Source organism: Leucopleurus acutus (assembly GCF_964270905.1).
Source record: "Leucopleurus acutus genome assembly, chromosome: 3".
NCBI lineage: Eukaryota > Metazoa > Chordata > Mammalia > Artiodactyla > Delphinidae > Leucopleurus > Leucopleurus acutus.
In genome coordinates this window covers 67,398,730-67,419,243 of record NC_139145.1, presented here as the reverse complement: position 1 = coordinate 67,419,243, position 20,514 = coordinate 67,398,730, and the positions used below count along the sequence as shown (strand labels likewise).

Here is a 20,514-nt window from a genome sequence, read left to right as displayed (position 1 = left end):
GTTTCCTTTATTAACTGTGAGCTTTTCAAACCCCCAATTCTCAAATCAAGCTATTTTATTTTGGGGAAGGAAAAAAAAGCTCAGCCATTTAAAATCAAGAAACAAGAGTACACAAGCAGACATAAGCTTACCTGACAATCGTCTACTTTAGTCCTAACAACTCCATGCGTGTACTGCTTATCCAGAGTGGGTGTAATTCCAAAACTATTTCCCATAAAGAGATTTTCAACTTTTCCATCTGGATGACTAATTTCTACAGTGCCGTTTAAAATAACATACCATGAGTCAAGCTATAGAGAAAAATATAGGCTTTAAGAATCTTTGGGAAAAGAGGGTTACATGTTAACTTTGAAAAATAATCAATCAATATATAGAACTCGTATAATTTAAAAAAGAAAAAAGAAGATCTGATTATATTACTAAATACTCTGTCAGTAACACCCTAATCCTGTTAAGCCAACCACTAAAGTTTATTTTACTCTTTCTTCTTTTAGTCACCAAATGAAATCGGGGACTCTCAGTAACTGTTATGGTTAAGACCACCAGCTCTGGGCTTCCCTGGTGGCGCAGTGGCTAAGAATCCGCGTGCTAATGCAGGGGACTATGGGTTCAAGCCCTAGTCCGGGAAGATCCCACATGCTGTGGAGCAACTAAGCCCGTGCGCCACAATTACTGAGCCTGTGCTCTAGAGCCCGTGAGCCACAACTACTGAAGCCCCCACGCCTAGACCCTGTGCTCCTCAACAAGAGAAGCCACCGTAATGAGACGCCTGCGCACTGCAACGAAGAGCAGCCCTGCTCACTGCAACTAGAGAAAGCCCGCGTACAGCAACGAAGACCCAATGCAGCCAAAAATAAAATAATAAAAAAAATAAAAGGCTACAAATGGCACAGTCCCATTAATACAAAAAAAAAAAAAAAAGACCAACAGCTCTTGGAATTTGAATCCAGAATCTGCCACTGACTAGCTGAGTGACTCTGGGCAAGTTATTTAACCTCCTAGGCTTCAGTTTCTTTACTGCTAAAATGGGCATAACAACATTACCTATCACAGGACTTTTGTGTCCATTAAAAATGAGTTTAATACAAACCATGTGATTAGAATAGTGTCTGGCACATAGCAAACATTCAAAAGAAAGAAAGAAAAAAAAAGGGAGCTAGTGATTAATTCAGAAAAACTATTAAAAGCCTGAATTTTAAGGCATATCTTAAAAAATATTGAAAATTTCTCCTAATGTTAAGAAAATACTGCTCTCAATTTATACCAAAGTATTTAATGCTCTTAGGAGACATATTCTAAGGCCTATTGTATATCAGTGAAAGATTACTTGTTCTCATGTGGTATCCCTTTTATTAGCCTAAACTTTCAGTTTTAATGTGAATCAGTTTTAATGTGATTTAAGGGAAATCTGGATTATCAGTTCTGAAGGAGAATCACTGGCAACAAGAAATATTTTTTCAAAACTGTTTTTTTAAAATTTTTAGTTATTTCAAATATAAAATACACTCATTGTGGAATTTGTGGATTACACAAATTACTTGAGGACAGGGTCTGTATTGGAGTTTTCCACCACTATCCTCACTGTGTACCTAGCACAAAGTAGGCACACAACAAATTTTTGCTGACAGAACCGTGGAATATTAAAAGACGACAAAATTTGTGGAAAAGTAAAGTTATTCAAAATCCCACTATTTATACAGTTGTCATCAAAAGTTTAGTATTTTTCTCCCATGTTTATATTATTTCATATTGTTTAACTATTTAGACTATCCTGTCCTTTTAAAAAAATTTAATACTATACTCATTTGTTCATCAAACTTTTTTTTAGTATATCCTATGTGCCAAACGATTTCTAGGATACAGGGAGAAAGCATGTATACAAAGCTAGAGCTAAGGCCCCTGCCCTCAAAGATATCTATCAAATTTTAAAATAACTTGAAAACCTATATAATATTATACCTGTGGCTATATAATAATTTAGTTAACCACTGTTTTTTTCGGGGGGATATATTTTGGTCATTTCCAATTTTTACTATTATACACATCCTGCAATGAATATCTTTTGGCATAACTCTTTGAGTTTTATATTGTGTCTGGAGGAGAGACATTAAAAAGGGGAATAATGGGTTAGAGGCTGTTAATACTTTGAAGCCCATGTTAAAAATTTCTAAATGATTTTACAGAAATACTGTTTATATTCCTACTAGCAGTATATGACAATGTGCACTGACTGACATTTCACCATTAATTTTTATCAGTTCGATAAGAAAACCAGTGAAGTGCTACCTAACAGCAGTAACACTTTTCAATTCCTCTGAATCCTCCCTCTGCCCATCCGCAAGTTGCCATCCAAGCATTTCTGAAAATAGAATTGCCACATAATGCCTCAACTGATAGCAGTCTACTAGGAGGCACAGGTACCAATACATTTCCTTCATTTAAAAAAAAATGTATAATATGAAAAAGGGATAAGGAGATTACATACTTGAAAAACATTTTAATAATAATGTTATAAATATACTAATATAACAATAATTACTGACATGTATACACTGATGTGTATAAAATGGATGACTAATAAGAAAAAAAATAAATTAATAAACAAAACAAAACAAAGAATTAAGAAAATTTTTAAAAAATCTTATAATTTAATTTGAGAAGTAAAAACAAATTTGGTCCAATGAATATTAATTACTGAACATCTATTCTGTGCAAGGTCCACTGCCAGGAAATCAAAATTAAGACAAAATAAAGCAAAAACAAAACAAAACTTATCTTTTCAGAAATTATAACTATCCCAGACTCAGCAGTCATTTAAAAAACTGTATAAATTTTAAAAGTCAAGATCTACACAAGTTTATGAAAATTAAATTATTCTAAAAATTAGCTGCTATAACCAAGTAATGTGTAACATCTATTTGCTAACCTACCTCTTGCCCATCTTCAAGAATAATAGCTCCAGCCTGCTCCACCACTTCAAAAATCATCACTGAGCAGAGTTCTCTCCTTACAGACATGGTCATGTTTGCAAAAGCAGGAAGCTGGTGCATAAACTCCAGTAACTGTTCTGTTAAAAAACAGAAATTCTAGTTTCGTGACCATCAAGGACTACAGTTTAAAGATACAATAAAATCCAGAATCCAATACCCAATTTTCTAATCAACTTAGGAATTCATGCTGCTTAACTAGAGAAACCAAGATACAAGATGACTGTTGCTTAAAAAAAATTCAGTTATTTGGTTAACAGATATATTCAGATTCACATGAAAATACAGGCATAATGGAAGACACCAGATTCACAACCTCCAGAGAGAACCAGGAAACTACACAGATTCAGATGAGCTGGAGAGTTTAGCTAATTTTCCTAGCAGGAGATGCTATTCCATGGTGGTTACATTTAGTGATGTCCTTTGATCTAATAGATTAGTGTAAAAGGCTTTTGTCTGTTTCTTTCTGGGCTAGAGTTTTTAAACAGTTATTAATAAATGTCAGTAAGTAATTAAATTAGGGACAACAAATGTGAATACTAGTTTAAGATTTGTCAAAGCAACTACAAGGTAACTCTCTTTAATTTAACCAACAAATGTATGAATACCTGCCTCAGTCCATTCCCTGGTATAGATACATGAGCAATAAAGATAAAGGAAAAAACATTTAAGCAGTCAGCTAAGGCTGAAATAGAAGAAATAAGGTGCTATCTATCTACAGATAACTGGAAGTTAATCATATTTCAATTTTTAAGAAAGTCTTGTGAAAACAGCATAGTGTACAATTCTTTATCACTAAAAATGCACTTACAGTTGCTGTCCAGATAGCATTCAAAACATCAGTCTCAACTGTAGGCTGCATAACTATATTATATGTTATTAGCATGGCAAGGAATGTTCAAACGTATTGATCTTTACTCCCATAGATTATAATTATTAGTAGCAGTATCTTCTGACTTGAATCACAGCAGTATGACTCTTATAAAAGGGAAATCTAGGATAAAATCTTAATTGAATCATAATATATAACAACACTAAGTAATCTTTGTCCTTAAAGATAACATTAGCATCTTTAGTATTACTCAACCTCCAACGTACAGTAAGTAGTTCTATAAGAAATTAAAGGAAAATTCATAAATTTGAATCAAAAACTATACACATATTTTTTCAAGCTACAGGCAAAACTATGATTTTTGATAACATTTGAAATTTTTTGAATTCATAGACATTGAACACTGATGCACTGTGTTTTACATGTCTTGTGGACATGGAGGGGGAAATCACTTTACTGCAATCAAAGCTATTGTTTTATAAATTGGGGCAGCCAGAATATGAGGACTATCTGGCTGCAACATCCATCACCCTAATGATGGCCAGGGTTAATTCAGCTGATCTGGCTGTCTAGGCAGGTGTCCCCTTCCTCCCTTCACCACTCCTTACATGCATCCATCCTGAAGCTGTACACTTAGTCAAAGAGGACAACCTGTCCCGATAGAGGAGAACCTTCCCTGAGAAAGGAGTACTGTCCTTCGCTTACGGATATATGAACAGCTGCGTTCCACTGCTAGAACCTCCAAAACAAGCTCTAACCTTGGGGCAGCTAGCCTCAAAGACGGCCCTAAACAATTCTTGCCTCTTGATATTCACGTCCTCGTGCAGTCCCCTCCCATACTGCACGAGGGTTGCTCTGTATGATAAACAGAATTGGGAAGAAGCAATGATGTATCATTCCTGAGGCCAGATCATAAAAGATACTATGGCATCTGCCTTATTCTCCCCTGAATTACTGGCTTTGGGGGAAACCAACTGCCATGTGGTGAGGACATTTAAACAACCTCTGGAGAAGCCCGTGTGGAGAGGAACTGAGGTTCTATGCCAAAAGCCATGTGAGCAGCCACCTTGGAAGCAGATCCTCCAGCTTAGCCCAGTGACTGTAACTCCTGCCACATTCTGACTACAACCTCATGAGAGACAATGAGCCAGAACGACTCAGGTAGGCTGCTCCTGAATTCTTGACCCACAAAACCTTCTTGGGGGTAATTTGTTATGCACCAATAGGTATCTATATATAAACTGAACTATAAAATTCCTATTGTGAACACATGTATTTCTTACCAATGTCATCATCAGTTTTGTCTGCAGGTTCTTTTTCAAGACATTCTCGAACAAGATCTCGCCCCTGCAGTGGATCTGTTCGATCAATCTCTTCATCTTCCTCTTCTTCATCTTCAGAATCAACAGGTCCTTCTGGAAGACGTGTTAAATCTACATCTCCTACCTCACTTTCCGTAGCCTACAGAAAGAAATCTTGATCACTTACCATTTCATGTTATAAAAATTATATGTCACAATCTGAATGAAGCAAAACTACCCCTCCCACCAAATATTACCAAGAATTAGGCAACACTGTATGCTCTATCAAAAACAAAATGCTACTTATTTATAAAACGTTTCTCTCTGCCTAAAATACAAGTCATCATTTCAGTGTGACATCTAAATTGACAAATCTGAGCCAGTATGTATAAAATGGTCAAGAGACTCAAACATCACTAAATGTATTAATACCTGCTTTCCAACAAACATCTGTATTCCTTAAAAGTACATTTCCTAAAATATAAAGTGCAAGAAAGAGAAAGACAGTTTACCAACAATCATTTTAGGAGTACCTTGTTAGTATATGCTGGGTGTTATAAATAAGGTATTATTCTGTCAGCACTAGGTTTAGAGTCTAGTAGGGTAGACAGTCATGTAAATTAAGAACAGAAGTATAAAACAGCAGTACTGAAAAGTGCTAAAATTCAACAACTGTGAAGGATTGAACAAATACTTCTCTCTTTCCAATACCTTATTGTTGAATCTAACAGTAAGCAAAGAAGAGCCAAGGTTACTCTACCAGGGGTCCCCAACCCCCCAGCCGCAGACAGGTTCTGGTCTGTGGCCTGTTAGGAACCAGGCTGCACAGCAGGAGATGAGCTGCCACCCCCTCCCCCCATCGCTCCCCATCACTTGTATTACCAGCTGATCCATCCCCAACCCCCCCCCACCCCATCTGTGGAAAAACTGTCTTCCAAGAAACCAGTCCCTGGTGCCAAAAAGGTTGGGGACCACTGCTCTAAGCAATCTTAAAAAAATAAACTTATACTTACAACCTGAACTTTGCAAACATACTAGTCTCAGATAGTTGTAAAGGAACTAGCAGACTTTTAAAAAACTATGAATTTAAATGTTACTCATAGAAAACAAGTAAAATAAATAAAATTATTTATTTACTTTTTGTACTTTGTATTTTTTACTTTTTGTACTTCAGGACAAAATCAAATTGTCCTGAAGTGGATTATTAGGCAATATTTCTAAATATTATACTCAGTTGATTCATATAATAATAAATGAAAAAGCATGAATACTAAAGCAGATATGGAAAAAATGAGTAGAACGTACAGAAATTTCATAATAAATAAGCACTCATACATGAGGATTATTGAAAACTATGGAACCTTCATTCAAATATTTAAGTCTCATCTCCTGTGTTGAACATTTACTATTTTGTCTGCCCAGAAGAGGTTCTACCTTCTTTTAGGGAGTTGATGTTCCTCTCCCACTTAACCCAGAGATTTCAAAGGGAAACAGTGCCCTGTTCCTGGCTAGGGAAGCTAAGGGAGAAAGTCCTTTCCTCTGGATTTTTATAACTGGAGCTGGAGGGCAGAGCATCCTTTCTCCTCCGGTTGATGAATTGGAAGAATGTGAGGCAGAACAGCCTACAGCCACATGGGAATGCCTTTCTGTGGTGGGAGAAAATGGAATCAACTGGCAGAGAAAAGGGCAGGGGAATGCGGAGGAAGGACATTGAACAAGACAGCAGACACAGAAAGAGATCGAGACAGACAGATGCAGAGCAACAAAGCAAAAAAACAAAAATATATCATGCAGGACAGAGATGGAAAAAGCACAGCATGTGCAACAAAGATGACCTGTGACAGAATGTGTCACAGAGAGAGAGGGAGGAAGAGCAATCAAGCAACAAGGAGTCAAAGGACTAGAGAGACAGGCAAACAGGGGCAGACACACTTGCAAGCATCCAGGTTCCTTGAGGCCAGAGCTGCCTCTGCTTTCTCTGGGGGTCAATAACTTATCTGTTCTGGCTTTAGTTAATTCAAGTTAAGGCTCTGATACCTGCAACTGAAAAGAGTTCTGATTTGTTATGTAAGACTAGGTTCTATACTTCTTTTGGACTTCTGCACAGCTTTAAGTAAGAGCTTTAATCAATAGTTAACAAACTAGATTAAACACCCAACTTGAAATCTTTAAGATTAGATAAACTGGCTCTTAAGGCTCTTATAGGGGCAATCCTATCTTATGACCAGCATGCTCTCCTGAGTTACATTTTGGTTATGAAACTTTAGGGTTTAAGCAGAGTGCATTTCTGAATAATATACCTTTGGAACTAAAAACTTGTTAAAAAGTTACAATCTCTTTTCAAAGATAAGTTGTTTTAATTTAAATGTGTAGATACTAAAACGACTTTTCCAAAACCCAATTTATCTACAAACACTGATTTTAATCTAAGAAATGAGTGTTAAAAAACACTGAAGCAATATTTTTTACACACAAGTCAATTTTTCAGAATATAGATGCTCACCTCTGGAATAACAGCCTTTTTCTCTTTTATCAAATTTTAAGGACAATCTACCTTAAATCTGAGTTTTTAAACTACCCTGTCCTCATCTCAATCTCAGTTTTTCATCCCCTGACCAAGACTATTTCAACCTAGTCTCATTCTTATCTTTTAGATTATGTCTGATAAAAAGATGGATAACTCAAAACATAAAAAAAGGCAACGGCTTCCCTAGTGGCGCAGTGGTTGAGAGTCCGCCTGCCGATGCAGGGCACACAGGTTTGTGCCCCGGTCCGGGAAGATCCCACATGCCGCAGAGCGGCTGGGCCCGTGAGCCATGGCCGCTGAGCCTGCGCGTCCGGAGCCTTTGCTCCGCAACGGGAGAGGCCACAACAGTGAGAGGCCCGTGTACCGCAAAAAAAAAAAAAAAAAAAAAAAAAAAGGCAAGATGCAAAGGCGGGTGGGGGTGCGATGAATTGGGAAACTGGGATTGACATATATGCACTACTGATACTATGTATAAAATAGATAACTATAAGAACCTACTGTATAGCACAGGGAACTCTAATCAGTGCTCTGTGGTGACCTAAATGGGAAGGAAATCCACAAAAGAGGGGATATATGTATATGTATAGCTGATTCAATTTGCTGTACAGTAGAAACTAACACAACATTGTAAAGCAACTAAACTGCAATAAAAATTTTTTTAAAAAAGGCAAGATGCAATTCAGTTATGTGGATAATAGGGAAGGCTTACTGTCATCTGCACAAAAAGTGAAGATATTTTAAGAAAATAACTCTTTAGGTAGAATGAAAATCATGGGTAGTGACTGGGAGATGACTATTAAAAGAACTCTTTTAGGAACTTTCTAAGGCCATCTGCAAAGGAAAGAATATAATCTCTTCTTACCATTGTCCTCTTTTACCTGTACTTTTATCAAAGTAGGATAAAAGAAAAAGGATGAATAAAATTAGTTAAGAGAACATACTCAACTGCTAAAATATTAAGAGTCTACAAAAGGGATAAGGTGGTAAAATAAGAATGAAGAATAAAAATATGGGGACTTCCCTGGTGGCGCAGTGGCTAAGAATCTGCCTGCCAAAGGAGGGGACACGGGTTCGAGCTCTGGTCCGGGAAGATCCCACATGCTGCGGAACAGCTAAGCCTGTGCGCCACAACTACTGAGCCTGCGCTCTAGAGCCCACAAGCCATAACTACTGAGACCATGTACCACAACTACTGAAGCCCACGCACCTAGAGCCCGTGGTCTGCAACAAGAAACGCCACCACAATGAAAAGCCTGCACACCGCAACGAAGAGTAGTCCCCGCTCACTGCAACTAGAGAAAGCCTGCGCACAGCAATGAAGACCCAATGCAGCCTAAAATAAATAAATAAATAAATTTAAAATATGTACAGCTTTAAAAATAAATAAATAAAAATATGAGAGTCTCAGTCGGAGGAAGATGGCATAAGAGTACGACGCGGAGATCACCTTCCTCCCCACAGATACACTAGAAATACATCTACACGTGGAACAACTCCTACAAAACACCTACTGAACGCTGGCAGAAGACCTCAGACTTCCCAAAAGGCAAGAAACTCCCCACGTACCTGGGTAGGGCAAAAGAAAAAAAGAATAAACAGAGACAAAAGAATAGGGACGGGGCCTGCACCAGTGGGAGGCAGCTGTGAAGGAGGAAAGGTTTCCACACATTAGGAAGCCCCTTCGCAGGCAGAGACTGCGGGTGGCGGAGGGGGGAAGCTTCGGAGCCGCGGAGGAGAGCACAGCAACAGGGGTGCGGAGGGCAAAGCGGAGAGATTCCCGCACAGAGGATCGGTGCCGACCAGCACTCACCAGCCCGAGAGGCTTGTTTGCTCACCCGCCAGGGCGGGTGGGGCTGGAGCTGAGGCTCGGGCTCTGGTTGGAGCGCAGGGAGAGGACTGGGGTTGGTGGCGTGAACACAGCCTGCAGGGGGTTAGTGCACCACGGCTAGCCGGGAGGGAGTCCGGGAAAAGTCTGGACCTGCCAAAGAGGCAAGAGACTACTTCTTCCTTCCTTGTTTCCTGGTGCGCAAGGAGAGGGGATTAAGAGCGCTGCTTAAAGGAGCTCCAGAGACGGGTGCGAGCCGCGGCTAACAGCGCGGAACCCAGAGACGGGCAGGAGATGCTAAGGCTGCTGCTGCCTCCACCAAGAAGCCTGTGTGCGAGCACAGGTCACTATCCACACCTCCATTCCGGGGAGCCTGTGCAGCCCACCACTGCCTGGGTCACGTGATCCAGGGACAACTTCCCCGGGAGAACGCATGGCGTGCCTCAGGCTGCTGCAACGTCATGCCAGCCTCTGCTGCCGCAGGCTCGCCCCTCATCCATACCCCTCCCTCCCCACGGCCTGAGTGAGCCAGAGGCCCCGAGTCACCAGCTCCTTTAACCCCATCTTGTCTGAGCGAAGAACAGACACCCTCCGGCAACCTACACGCAGAGGCGGGGCCAAATCCAAAGCTGAGCACCGGGAGCTGTGCGAACAAAAAAGAGAAATGAAAATCTCTCCCAGCAGCCTCAGAAGCAGCGGATTAAATCTCCACAATCAACTTGATGTACCCTGCATGTATGGGTGGAATACATGAACAGACAACGAATCATCCCAAATTGAGGAGGTGGACTTTGAGAGCAAGATTTATTATTTTTTCCCCTTTTCCTCTTTTTGCGAGTGTGTATGTGTATGCTTCTGTGTGAGATTTTGTCTGTATAGCTTTGCTTTCACCATTTGTCATAGGGTTCTATCCGTCCGTGGTTTTTTTTTTCTTTTTAAAAAAACTTTTTTCTTAATAATTATTTTTTATTTTAATAACTTTATTTTATTTTATCTTACTTTATTCTTCCTTCCTTTCTTTCTACCTTTCATTCCTTCTCCCTTCCTTCCTTCCTTCCTTTCTTTCTACTTTTTCTCCCTTTTATTCTGAGCCGTGTGAATGAAAGGCTCTTGGTGCTGCAGCCAGGTGTCAGGCCTGTGCCTCTGAGGTAGGAGACCCGAGTTCAGGAAATTGGTCCACCAGAGACTTCCCAGCTCCACGTAATGTCAAATGGAGAAAGCTCTCCCAGAGTACTCCATCTCAACGCGAAGACCCAGCTCCACTCAACCACCAGCAGGCTACAGTGCTGGACACCCTATGCCAAACATCTAGCAAGACAGGAACACAACCCCACCCATTAGCAGAGAGGCTGCCTAAAATCATAATAAGTCCACAGACACCCCAAAACACACCACCAGACATGGACCTGCCCACCAGAAAAACAAGATCTAGCCTCAACCACCAGAAAACAGGCACTAGTCCCCTCCACCAGGAAGCCTATACAACCCACTGACCCAACTTTAGCCACTGAGGACAGACACCAAAAACAATGGGAACTAAGAACCTGCAGCCTGCAAAAAGGAGAACCCAAACACAGTAAGATAAGCAAAATGAGAAGACAGAAAAACAAACAGCAGATGAAGGAGCAAGATAAAAACCCACCAGACCTCACAAATGAAGAGGAAATAGGCAGTCTACCTGAAAGAGAATTCAGAATAATGACAGTAAAGGTGACCCAAAATCTTGGAAATAGAGAAAATGAAAGAAACATTTAACAAGGACCTAGAAGAACTAAAGATGAAACAAGCAATGATGAACAACACACTAAATGAAATTAAAAATACTCTAGATGGAATCAATAGCACAATAACTGAGGCAGAAGAATGGATAAGTGACCTGGAAGATAAAATAGTGGAAATAACTACTGCAGAGCAGAATAAAGAAAAAACAATGAAAAGAATTGAGGACAGTCTCAGAGACCTCGGGGACAACATTAAACGCACCAACATTCGAATTATAGGGGTTCCAGAAGAAGAAGAAAAAAAGAAAGGGACTGACAAAATATTTGAAGACATTATAGTTGAAAACTTCCCTAATATGGGAAAGGAAATAGTTAATTAAGTCCAGGAAACACAGAGAGACCCATACAGGATAAATCCAAGGAGAAACACGCCAAGACACATATTAATCAAACTGTCAAAAATTAAATACAAAGAAAACATATTAAAAGCAGCAAGGGAAAAACAACAAATAACACACAAGGGAATCCCCATAAGGTTAACAGCTGATCTTTCAGCAGAAACTCTGCAACCCAGCAGGGACTGGCAGGACATATTTAAAGTGATGAAGGAGAAAAAGCTGCAACCAAGATTACTCTACCCAGCAAGGATCTCATTTAGATTTGATGGAGAAATTAAAACCTTTACAGACAAGCAAAAACTGACAGAGTTCAGCACCACCAAACCAACTTAACAACAACTGCTAAAGGAACTTCTCTAGGCAAGAAACACAAGAGAAGGAAAAGACCTACAATAACAAATTTCCATTAGTTAGAAAATGGCAATAGGAACATACATATGAAGAAAATGGGAATAGGAACATACATATCGATAATTACCGTAAATGTAAATGGATTAAATGCTCCCACCAAAAGACACAGACTGGCTGAATGGATACAAAAACAAGACCCATATATATGCTGTCTACAAGAGACCCACTTCAGACCTAGAGACACATACAGACTGAAAGTAAGGGGATGGAAAAAGATATTCCATGCAAATGGAAACCAAAAGAAAGCTGGAGCAGCAATTCTCATGTCGGACAAAACAGACTTTAAAATAAAGACTATTACAAGAGACAAAGAAGGCCACTACATAATGATCAAGGGATCGATCCAAGAAGAAGATATAACAATTGTAAATATTTATGCACCCAACATAGGAGCACCTCAATACATAAGGCAAATACTAACAGCCATAAAAGGGGAAATCGACAGTAACACATTCAGAGTAGGGGACTTTAACACCCCACTTTCACCAATGGACAGATCATCCAAAATGAAAAAAATAAGGAAACACAAGCTTTAAATGATACATTAAACAAGATGGACTTAATTGATATTTATAGGACATGCCATCCAAAAACAACAGAATACACGTTTTTCTCAAGTGCTCATGGAACATCACAAATCAAGCCTTGGTAAATTTAAGAAAATTGAAATTGTATCAACTATCTTTTCCGACCACAACGCTATGAGACTAGATATCAATTACAGGAAAAGATCTGTAAAAAATACAAACACATGGAGGCTGAACAATACACTACTTAATAACAAGATGATCACTGAAGGAATCAAAGAGGAAATCAAAAAATACCTAGAGACAAATGACAATGGAGACATGACGACCCAAAACGTATGGGATGCAGCAAAAGCAGTTCTAAGAGGGAAGTTTATAGCAATACAGTCCTTCCTTAAGAAACAGGAAACATCTCAAATAAACAACCTAACCTTGCACCTAAAGCAATTAGAGGAAGAAGAACAAAAAATCCCCAAAGTTAGCAGAAGGAAAGAAATCATAAAGATCAGATCAGAAATAAATGAAAAAGAAATGAAGTAAACGATAGCAAAGATCAATAAAACTAAAAGCTGGTTCTTTGAGAGGATAAACAAAATTGATAAACCATTAGCCAGACTCATCAAGAAAAAAAGGGAGAAGACTCAAATCAATAGAATTAGAAATGAAAAAGGAGAAGTAACAACTGACACTGCAGAAATACAAAAGATCATGACAGATTACTACAAGCAACTCTATGCCAATAAAATGGACAACCTGGAAGAAATGGACAAATTCTTAGAAATGCACAACCTGCCAAGACTGAATCAGGAAGAAATAGAAAATATGAACAGACCAATCACAGGCATTGAAAGTGATTAAAAATCTTCCAACAAACAAAAGCCCAGGACCAGATGGCTTCACAGGCCAATTCTATCAAACATTTAGAGAAGAGCTAACACCTATCCTTCTCAAACTCTTCCAAAATATAGCAAAAGGAGGAAAACTCCCAAACTCATTCTACAAGGCCACCATCACCCTGATACCAAAATCAGACAAGGATGTCACAAAGAAAGAAAACTACAGGGCAATATCACTGATGAACACAGATGCAAAAACCCTCAACAAAATACTAGCAAACAGAATCCAACAGCACATTAAAAGGATCATACACCATGATAAGTCGGGTTTATCCCAGGAATGCAAGGATTCTTCAACATACGCAAATCAATCAATGTGATACACCATATTAACAAATTGAAGGAGAAAAACCATATGATCATCTCAATAGACATAGAGAAAGCTTTTGACAAAATTCAACACCCATTTATGATTAAAAACCCTCCTGAAAGTAGGCATAGAGGGAACTTTCCTCAACATAATAAAGGCCATATATAACAGACCCACAGCCAACATCGTCCTCAATGGTGAAAAACTGAAAGCATTTCCACTAAAATCAGGAACAAGACAAGGTTGCCCACTCTCACCTCTCTTATTCAACATAGTTTTAGAAGTTTTAGCCACAGCAATCAGAGAAGAAAGGGAAATAAAAGGAATCCAAATCAGAAAAGAAGAAGTTAAGCTGTCACTGTTTGCTGATGACATGATACTATACATAGAGAATCCTAAAGATGCTACCAGAAAATTACTAGAGCTAATCAATGAATTTGGTAAAGTAGCAGGATACAAAATTAATGCACAGAAATCTCTGGCATTCCTATACACTAAGGATGAAAAATCTGAAAGTGAAATCAAGAAAACACACCCATTTACCATTGCAACAAAAAGAATAAAATATCTAGGAATAAACCTACCTAAGGAGACAAAAGACCTGTATGCAGAAAATTATAAGACACTGATGAAAGAAATTAAAGATGATACAAATAGATGGAGAGATATATCATGTTCTTGGATTGGAAGAATCAACATTGTGAAAATGACTCTACTACCCAAAGCAATCTACAGATTCAATGCAATCCCTGTCAAACTACCACTGGCATTTTTCACAGAACCTGAACAAAATACTTCACAATTTGTATAGAAAGACTAAAGACCCCGAATCGCCAAAGCAATCTTGAGAACGAAAAACGGAACTGGAGGAATCAGGCTCCCTGACTTCAGACTATACTACAAAGCTACAGTAATCAAGACAGTATGGTACTGGCACAAAAACAGAAATATAGATCAATGGAACAGGATAGAAAGCCCAGAGACAAACCCACGCACATATGGTCACCTTATGTTTGAGAAAGGAGGCAGGAATGTACAGTGGAGAAAGGACAGCCTCTTCAATAAGTAGTGCTGGGAAAACTGGACAGGTACATGTAAAAGTATGAGATTAGAACACTCCCTAACACCATACACAAAAATAAGCTCAAAATGGATTAAAGACCTAAATGTAAGGCCAGAAACTATCAAACTCTTAGAGGAAAACATAGGTAGTACTCTCTATGACATTAATCACAGCAAGATCCTTTTTGACCCACCTCCTAGAGAAATGGAAATAAAAATAAACAAATGGGACCTAATGAAACGTAAAAGCTTTTGCACAGCAAAGGAAACCATAAACAAGACCAAATGACAACCCTCAGAATGGGAGAAAATATTTGCTAATGAAGCAAGTGACTAAGGATTAATCTCCAAAATTTACAAGCAGCTCATGCAGCTCAATAACAAAAAAGCAAACAACCCAATCCAAAAATGGGCAGAAGACCTAAACAGACATTTCTCCAAAGATGATATACAGACTGCCAACAAACACATGAAGGAATGCTCAACATCATTAATCATTAGAGAAATGCAAATCAAAACTACAATGAGATATCATCTCACACTGGTCAGAATGGCCATCATCAAAAAAATGTAGAAATAATAAATGCTTGAGAGGGTGTGGAGAAAAGGGAACACTCTTGCACTGCTGGTGGGAATGTGAATTGGTACAGCCACTACGGAGAACAGTATGGAGGTTCCTCAAAAAACTACAAATAGGACTACCATATGACCCAGCAATCCCACTACTGGGCATATACCCTGAGAAAACCATAATTCAAAAAGAGTCATGTACCAAAATGTTCATTGCAGCTCTATTTACAATAGCCAGGAGATGGAAACAACCTAACTGTCCATCATCAGATGAATGGACAAAGAAGATGTGGCACATATATACAATGGAATATTATTCAGCCATAAAAAGAAACGAAATTGAGTTATTTGGAGTGAGGTGGATGGACCTAGAGTCTGTCATACAGAGTGAAGTAAGTCAGAAAGAGAAAGACAAATACCATATGCTAACACATATATATGGAATCTAAGAAAAAAAATGTCATGAAGAACCTAGGGGTAAGATGGGAATAAAGACACAGGCCTACTAGAGAATGGACTTGAGGATATGGGGAGGGGAAGGGTAAGCTGTGCCAAAGTGAGAGAGTGCCGTGGACATATATACACTACCAAACGTAAAATAGGTAGCTAGTGGGAAGCAGCCGCATAGCACAGGGAGATCAGCTCGGTGCTTTGTGACCACCTGGATGGGTGGGAAAGGGAGGGTAGGAGGGAGAGAGACGCTAGAGGGAGGAGATATGGGAACATATGTATATGTATAATTGATTCACTTTGTTATAAAGCAGAAACTAGCACACCGTTGTAAAGCAATTATACTCCAATAAAGATGTAAAAAAAAGATATATGAAAGAGTGGCCAGAAACATGCTAAAAAATTACAAAGCATTTTGTAATTTTTAAAAAAGTGTACAAAATGTGCTACATAGAGTCCAAGGTCTAAATCCTTGACCAGGGCTTCCCTGGTGGCGCAGTGGTTTAAGAATCCGTCTGCCAACGCAGGGCACACAGCTTCCAGCCCTGGTCCAGGAAGATCCCACATGTCGCGTAGCAACTATGCCCATGCACCACAACTACTGAGCCTGTGCTCTAGAGCCCGAGAGCCACAACTACTGAAGCCCATGCGCCCAGAGCCTGTGCTCCGCAACAAGAGAAGCCACCACAGTGGGGAGCCCTGCACTGTGACGAAAAGTAGCCCCCACTTGCTGCAACTAAAGAAAGCTTGCAAGCAGCAATGAAGACCCAACGCAGCCATAAATAAATAAAATAAATTTTTAAAAATATATATAAATCCTTGACTAAACAAAGGCAAGCCAGGTCTTTAAGGTAAAGGTAGATATGAGGACCACCAGGACTGGTAGTCACTATATGATGCTGCTGAGGATGCAGTTCCTAGGAAAAACGTTTCTTTAATAACTAGATAAGATTTTTTTTAAATGTAGTATCCACAATATCCAGCATACAATATAAAATTACTAGACAGATGAAGAACATGGAAATGTGACCCATAATCAGGAGAAAAATCAATCAATATAAAGAGATGCAGGAATGATGAAATTAGGAGACATGAATTTTTGCCATTTATTATAAGCAAATTCAAGGATTCAAAAGAAAGTACAAACATAATTAAGGGTAAAATGGGAAATACCAATAAAGAAATGTAAACTGCAAGAAGAGTAAACTTGAAGAAGGGCAATAAAAACTACCCAAACTGAAGGAAAGAGAGGAAAAAAGCCAAAAAGAAAATTGAACAGAGCCTCAGAGACTCACATAATATCAAAGTTGTTAGAAAAAAGTAGGTCAAAAGATATGCCACATTCATTAATGTAGGGTTCGAAAAAGATCGGAGCCCTGGCCTTTCAACTATTTTAACCCAGCAGTTGGAATACAGCAGACCCTCAGAAATATTATGATAAATGGATTAAGCCCAGAAAAAAACAAAAGTATGTTGGTGAAAGGGCTAACAAGACAAGTATTAAACTTCTTGCATTTTTCTTGTTCCCACAGTATGAATGTGTCTCTGTGTATATGTGTAAATATAATTTGGTGAGGCAGACAGTCTGAGGTGATTTTCTGTTAACTTGGCCTTCTCCAAATAAACCACCAACGGATTTCCTTTTCCTGTTTGCATCTACATAAACATGGAGGTAAGATGAGGGGAACTACAGGTTAGAATAAGAAGTTATACAAGCTTATAGAAGCCACATTCTCAAATTTAGAGCAAATACTAAGCCAGAATCTTAGACTTTCAGCACTTATCTTTTCTGAATTCCCATTTTTAATATTTCATTCAACCTTTTTCATGGATCACTTAGTCCTTATGTTTTCTCTCTGTCTTTCTAGTCAGGGCAAGAACCCTGTGAAATTAATCCTTCACAATAATGCTGTCCAGGCTGGCCCATTCCATTATCTCTACAACAGGGCAGGTGGTCAAAGTAATGCCTCCCTTGCTCTGGATCATCAATTAGTTAGCAGTGATCCTCTGCATTTTCCCTGGAAATATTGATTTCTACTTTCAAATGTAATTCAACTAAAAAAAATTCTAGATTGCTTTCTAAGTGCCAACACTGTGCTTAACTCAGTGTGAGATAACAAAAGGAAGAAACAAACTCTGCACACTACAAATTTACCATGATGATGAAAAAGATCAAGTTTAAAAGTAACCATACTAAAAAGCAGAGTGAAAAAAAGTGATAAGAGCCACAGAAAAACTGCTGTAGGTCCCAACATGTGAGAGGCAATACGAAAATGTCATCCAGGTGGAGCTGCAGGAAGAACAGCATTACCAAAACAGGGCTAGGAAAAGACAAACACATTCAGGGAGTAGCATGTGTATTTGTCATGGACCAGAATCTAGAATGTGTTAAGTGGGAAACAGTGGAATATAAAACCAGATTTGCAGACTATGGTTAGAAATGAAAGGCTTGGAATTTGAATATAAATTTGAAATGAAGAGTGTAAATTAGATAATGGTGAAGCACTGAAGATTTTTAAAGAGAAGGAAAGTCATTCTTCTTGTAATGAAAGGAGAAGTTTAAAAAATGGAAATAGGCAAGGATAACTGAGACTTTGACTAGGAGACATGATATTCTTAACCGAAATATTAAAGACAAGTGGAAGAAAACATGTAGCAGGGCAAAAAGCTAGTTGAAGTATCAAAAGAACATGCAGGTGGAAACATGGCACCAGAGTTTTGGAGAGATTGGCAGTAGAGCTCTGAGTTAAGGAATTATGCTTCCATGAGGTGGGATTTTTAGGATCACATTTACTTCCTATATAGAAACCAAAAAAGATAGGTGGGGGATGAATGGGTACCTCAGGTTATTTAAAAATAAGTTAATGACAAGACAACTGCTTTAGGTTCAATAATTAACATTTTACATTTTACAATCCTTCAGCTCTTGGAAAAGGAATCCAGAAAGCAACCCTCCTTATTTCTCTTGAGTATTCTTTGAAGATACATAAAATATTCTATCCAAGAACATTCTAACATCTTAATGCATACTCTTAGCTAAATTTTAAGCTAATCTGATCAGAAACATATTCATACTGAAACAATTACTTGCATTTTTTCTAACCTGTGATAAATGCTTTATTTTGAACTTTTTTTGAGATCCAAGAGCTTTTAATTTTAAACCAGAACACATGAAAGCTCTCAAGAAGGAAATACATAGGAGCATAGTCATACATTTGGCCATATAAAATGGTACTGTAAACAATATTCCTGTTACAAACTGCTGTTAGTATGTCTCTCTTCTCTAGCCCCTCCAATCCTCCAAATTAAAAATACATTTCACCCTTGAAAACCACTGGTGTTAGTGACACCAACCCCCTTCCCCCCCACAGCTGAAATCCACATATAACTTTACAGTCAGCCCTCTGTACGTGCAGTTCTGTACGTGTAGTACTGTAGTATGTATTTATTGGGGGAAAAAAATCCACGTATAAGTGGACCCATGCAGTTCAAACCTATTTTGTTCAAGGGTTAATGTACTCGCATATTTTGTAAGGCTCTGCTTATACTGTTATAGGCCATGACTGGGTTAGGTATTCACTTTTAAAACCTCCCAAATGTTGAAATTTGGATAATCAGGAAAACTACTTCAAATGTTGCTGGTCAAGGTATATACACTGGCAACGTACATCTGTAACTAAAAGGTGCCTTGAAGGATGCTTGGTCCTGTCCAAAATGTCCATGGGCATATTTGGTCCATGCCAAATGGTCTGGGACAAGATCAAATACCAAGGACCTTTTGGTGTGGACCAAACATCTGTTAACCAAAGAGTGTATTCACAGCTTTCACAAGCACTAAAAGGAGGCCTGAGGTTAAGGGAGAGACTGAAGGTCCAGTATTGATATTTAACTCTATGCTCTTTTCTTCTCTTTTAGTCCTGAGGACCCAATTGGACACACACACATAATTTAGTTGGTATTATTTACCTTATCCATAGTTTTTGTTTTTTTTTAAATTTTTTAAATTGTAGGTCTAGAAATTCTATATTATAGGAGATATAGTTTATCAGTCTATTATTATTCTGTTCATATTCCTTTTACCCTCTAGTAATAATTCCTTTAATCCTTTCCCACAATTTTATTCAACTTTTTTTTTTTTTTTTTTTGGCGGTACGTGGGCCTCTCACTGTTGTGGCCTTTCCCGTTGTGGAGCACAGGCTCCGGACGCACAGGCTCAGCGGCCATGGCTCACAGGCCCAGCCGCTCTGCGGCACGTGGGATCCTCCTGGACAGGGGCACGAACCCGCGTCCCCTGCATCGGCAGGCGGACTCCCAACCACTGCGCCACCAGGGAAGCCCTTATTCAACTTTTATTTTTAACTACACACTCTATTTATGTCCTCTTTAAAATTTTTTAAATGTAGAAATAATAATGTCCATTGAGAAAAACATAAGACAAGCTGAAGGAACATAATAAAAACTACCCACAATCCTACCATCAGCAGAAAAACTGTTACTATTTGGTAACATGTCTTGAATTCATATATACATTCCATGTATACAGTATAAGACAAATACATATGTATTTATTTACTTTAAGATTCTGATTTCTTTTCCTTCTGTTTTTATCTTTGTATATTTGCTTTGTTTTAACCTTTATTCTGTTTATATCCTTTGGCTAGTGTCCTAGGCTTAACCAAAGTCTGAGTTTGGGGACT

The 20,514-nt window shown here is 38.6% G+C and overlaps 1 protein-coding gene across 6 annotated transcripts in view; it reads right to left on the bottom strand.

The window, feature by feature from the left end:
* RAPGEF6 (Rap guanine nucleotide exchange factor 6) overlaps positions 1-20,514 on the bottom strand; it is a 221,816-nt gene that overhangs the window by 76,239 nt on the left and 125,063 nt on the right. For all 6 annotated transcript variants that reach the window (XM_082837180.1, XM_082837181.1, XM_082837182.1 and 3 more), the window contains 3 exons: positions 5,103-5,280; positions 2,931-3,067; positions 132-290 (listed from right to left, as the gene is read on the bottom strand). In XM_082837180.1, coding sequence (XP_082693306.1) covers positions 132-290; positions 2,931-3,067; positions 5,103-5,280 — 474 coding nt within the window. The remainder of the gene's footprint in view (positions 1-131; positions 291-2,930; positions 3,068-5,102; positions 5,281-20,514) is intronic.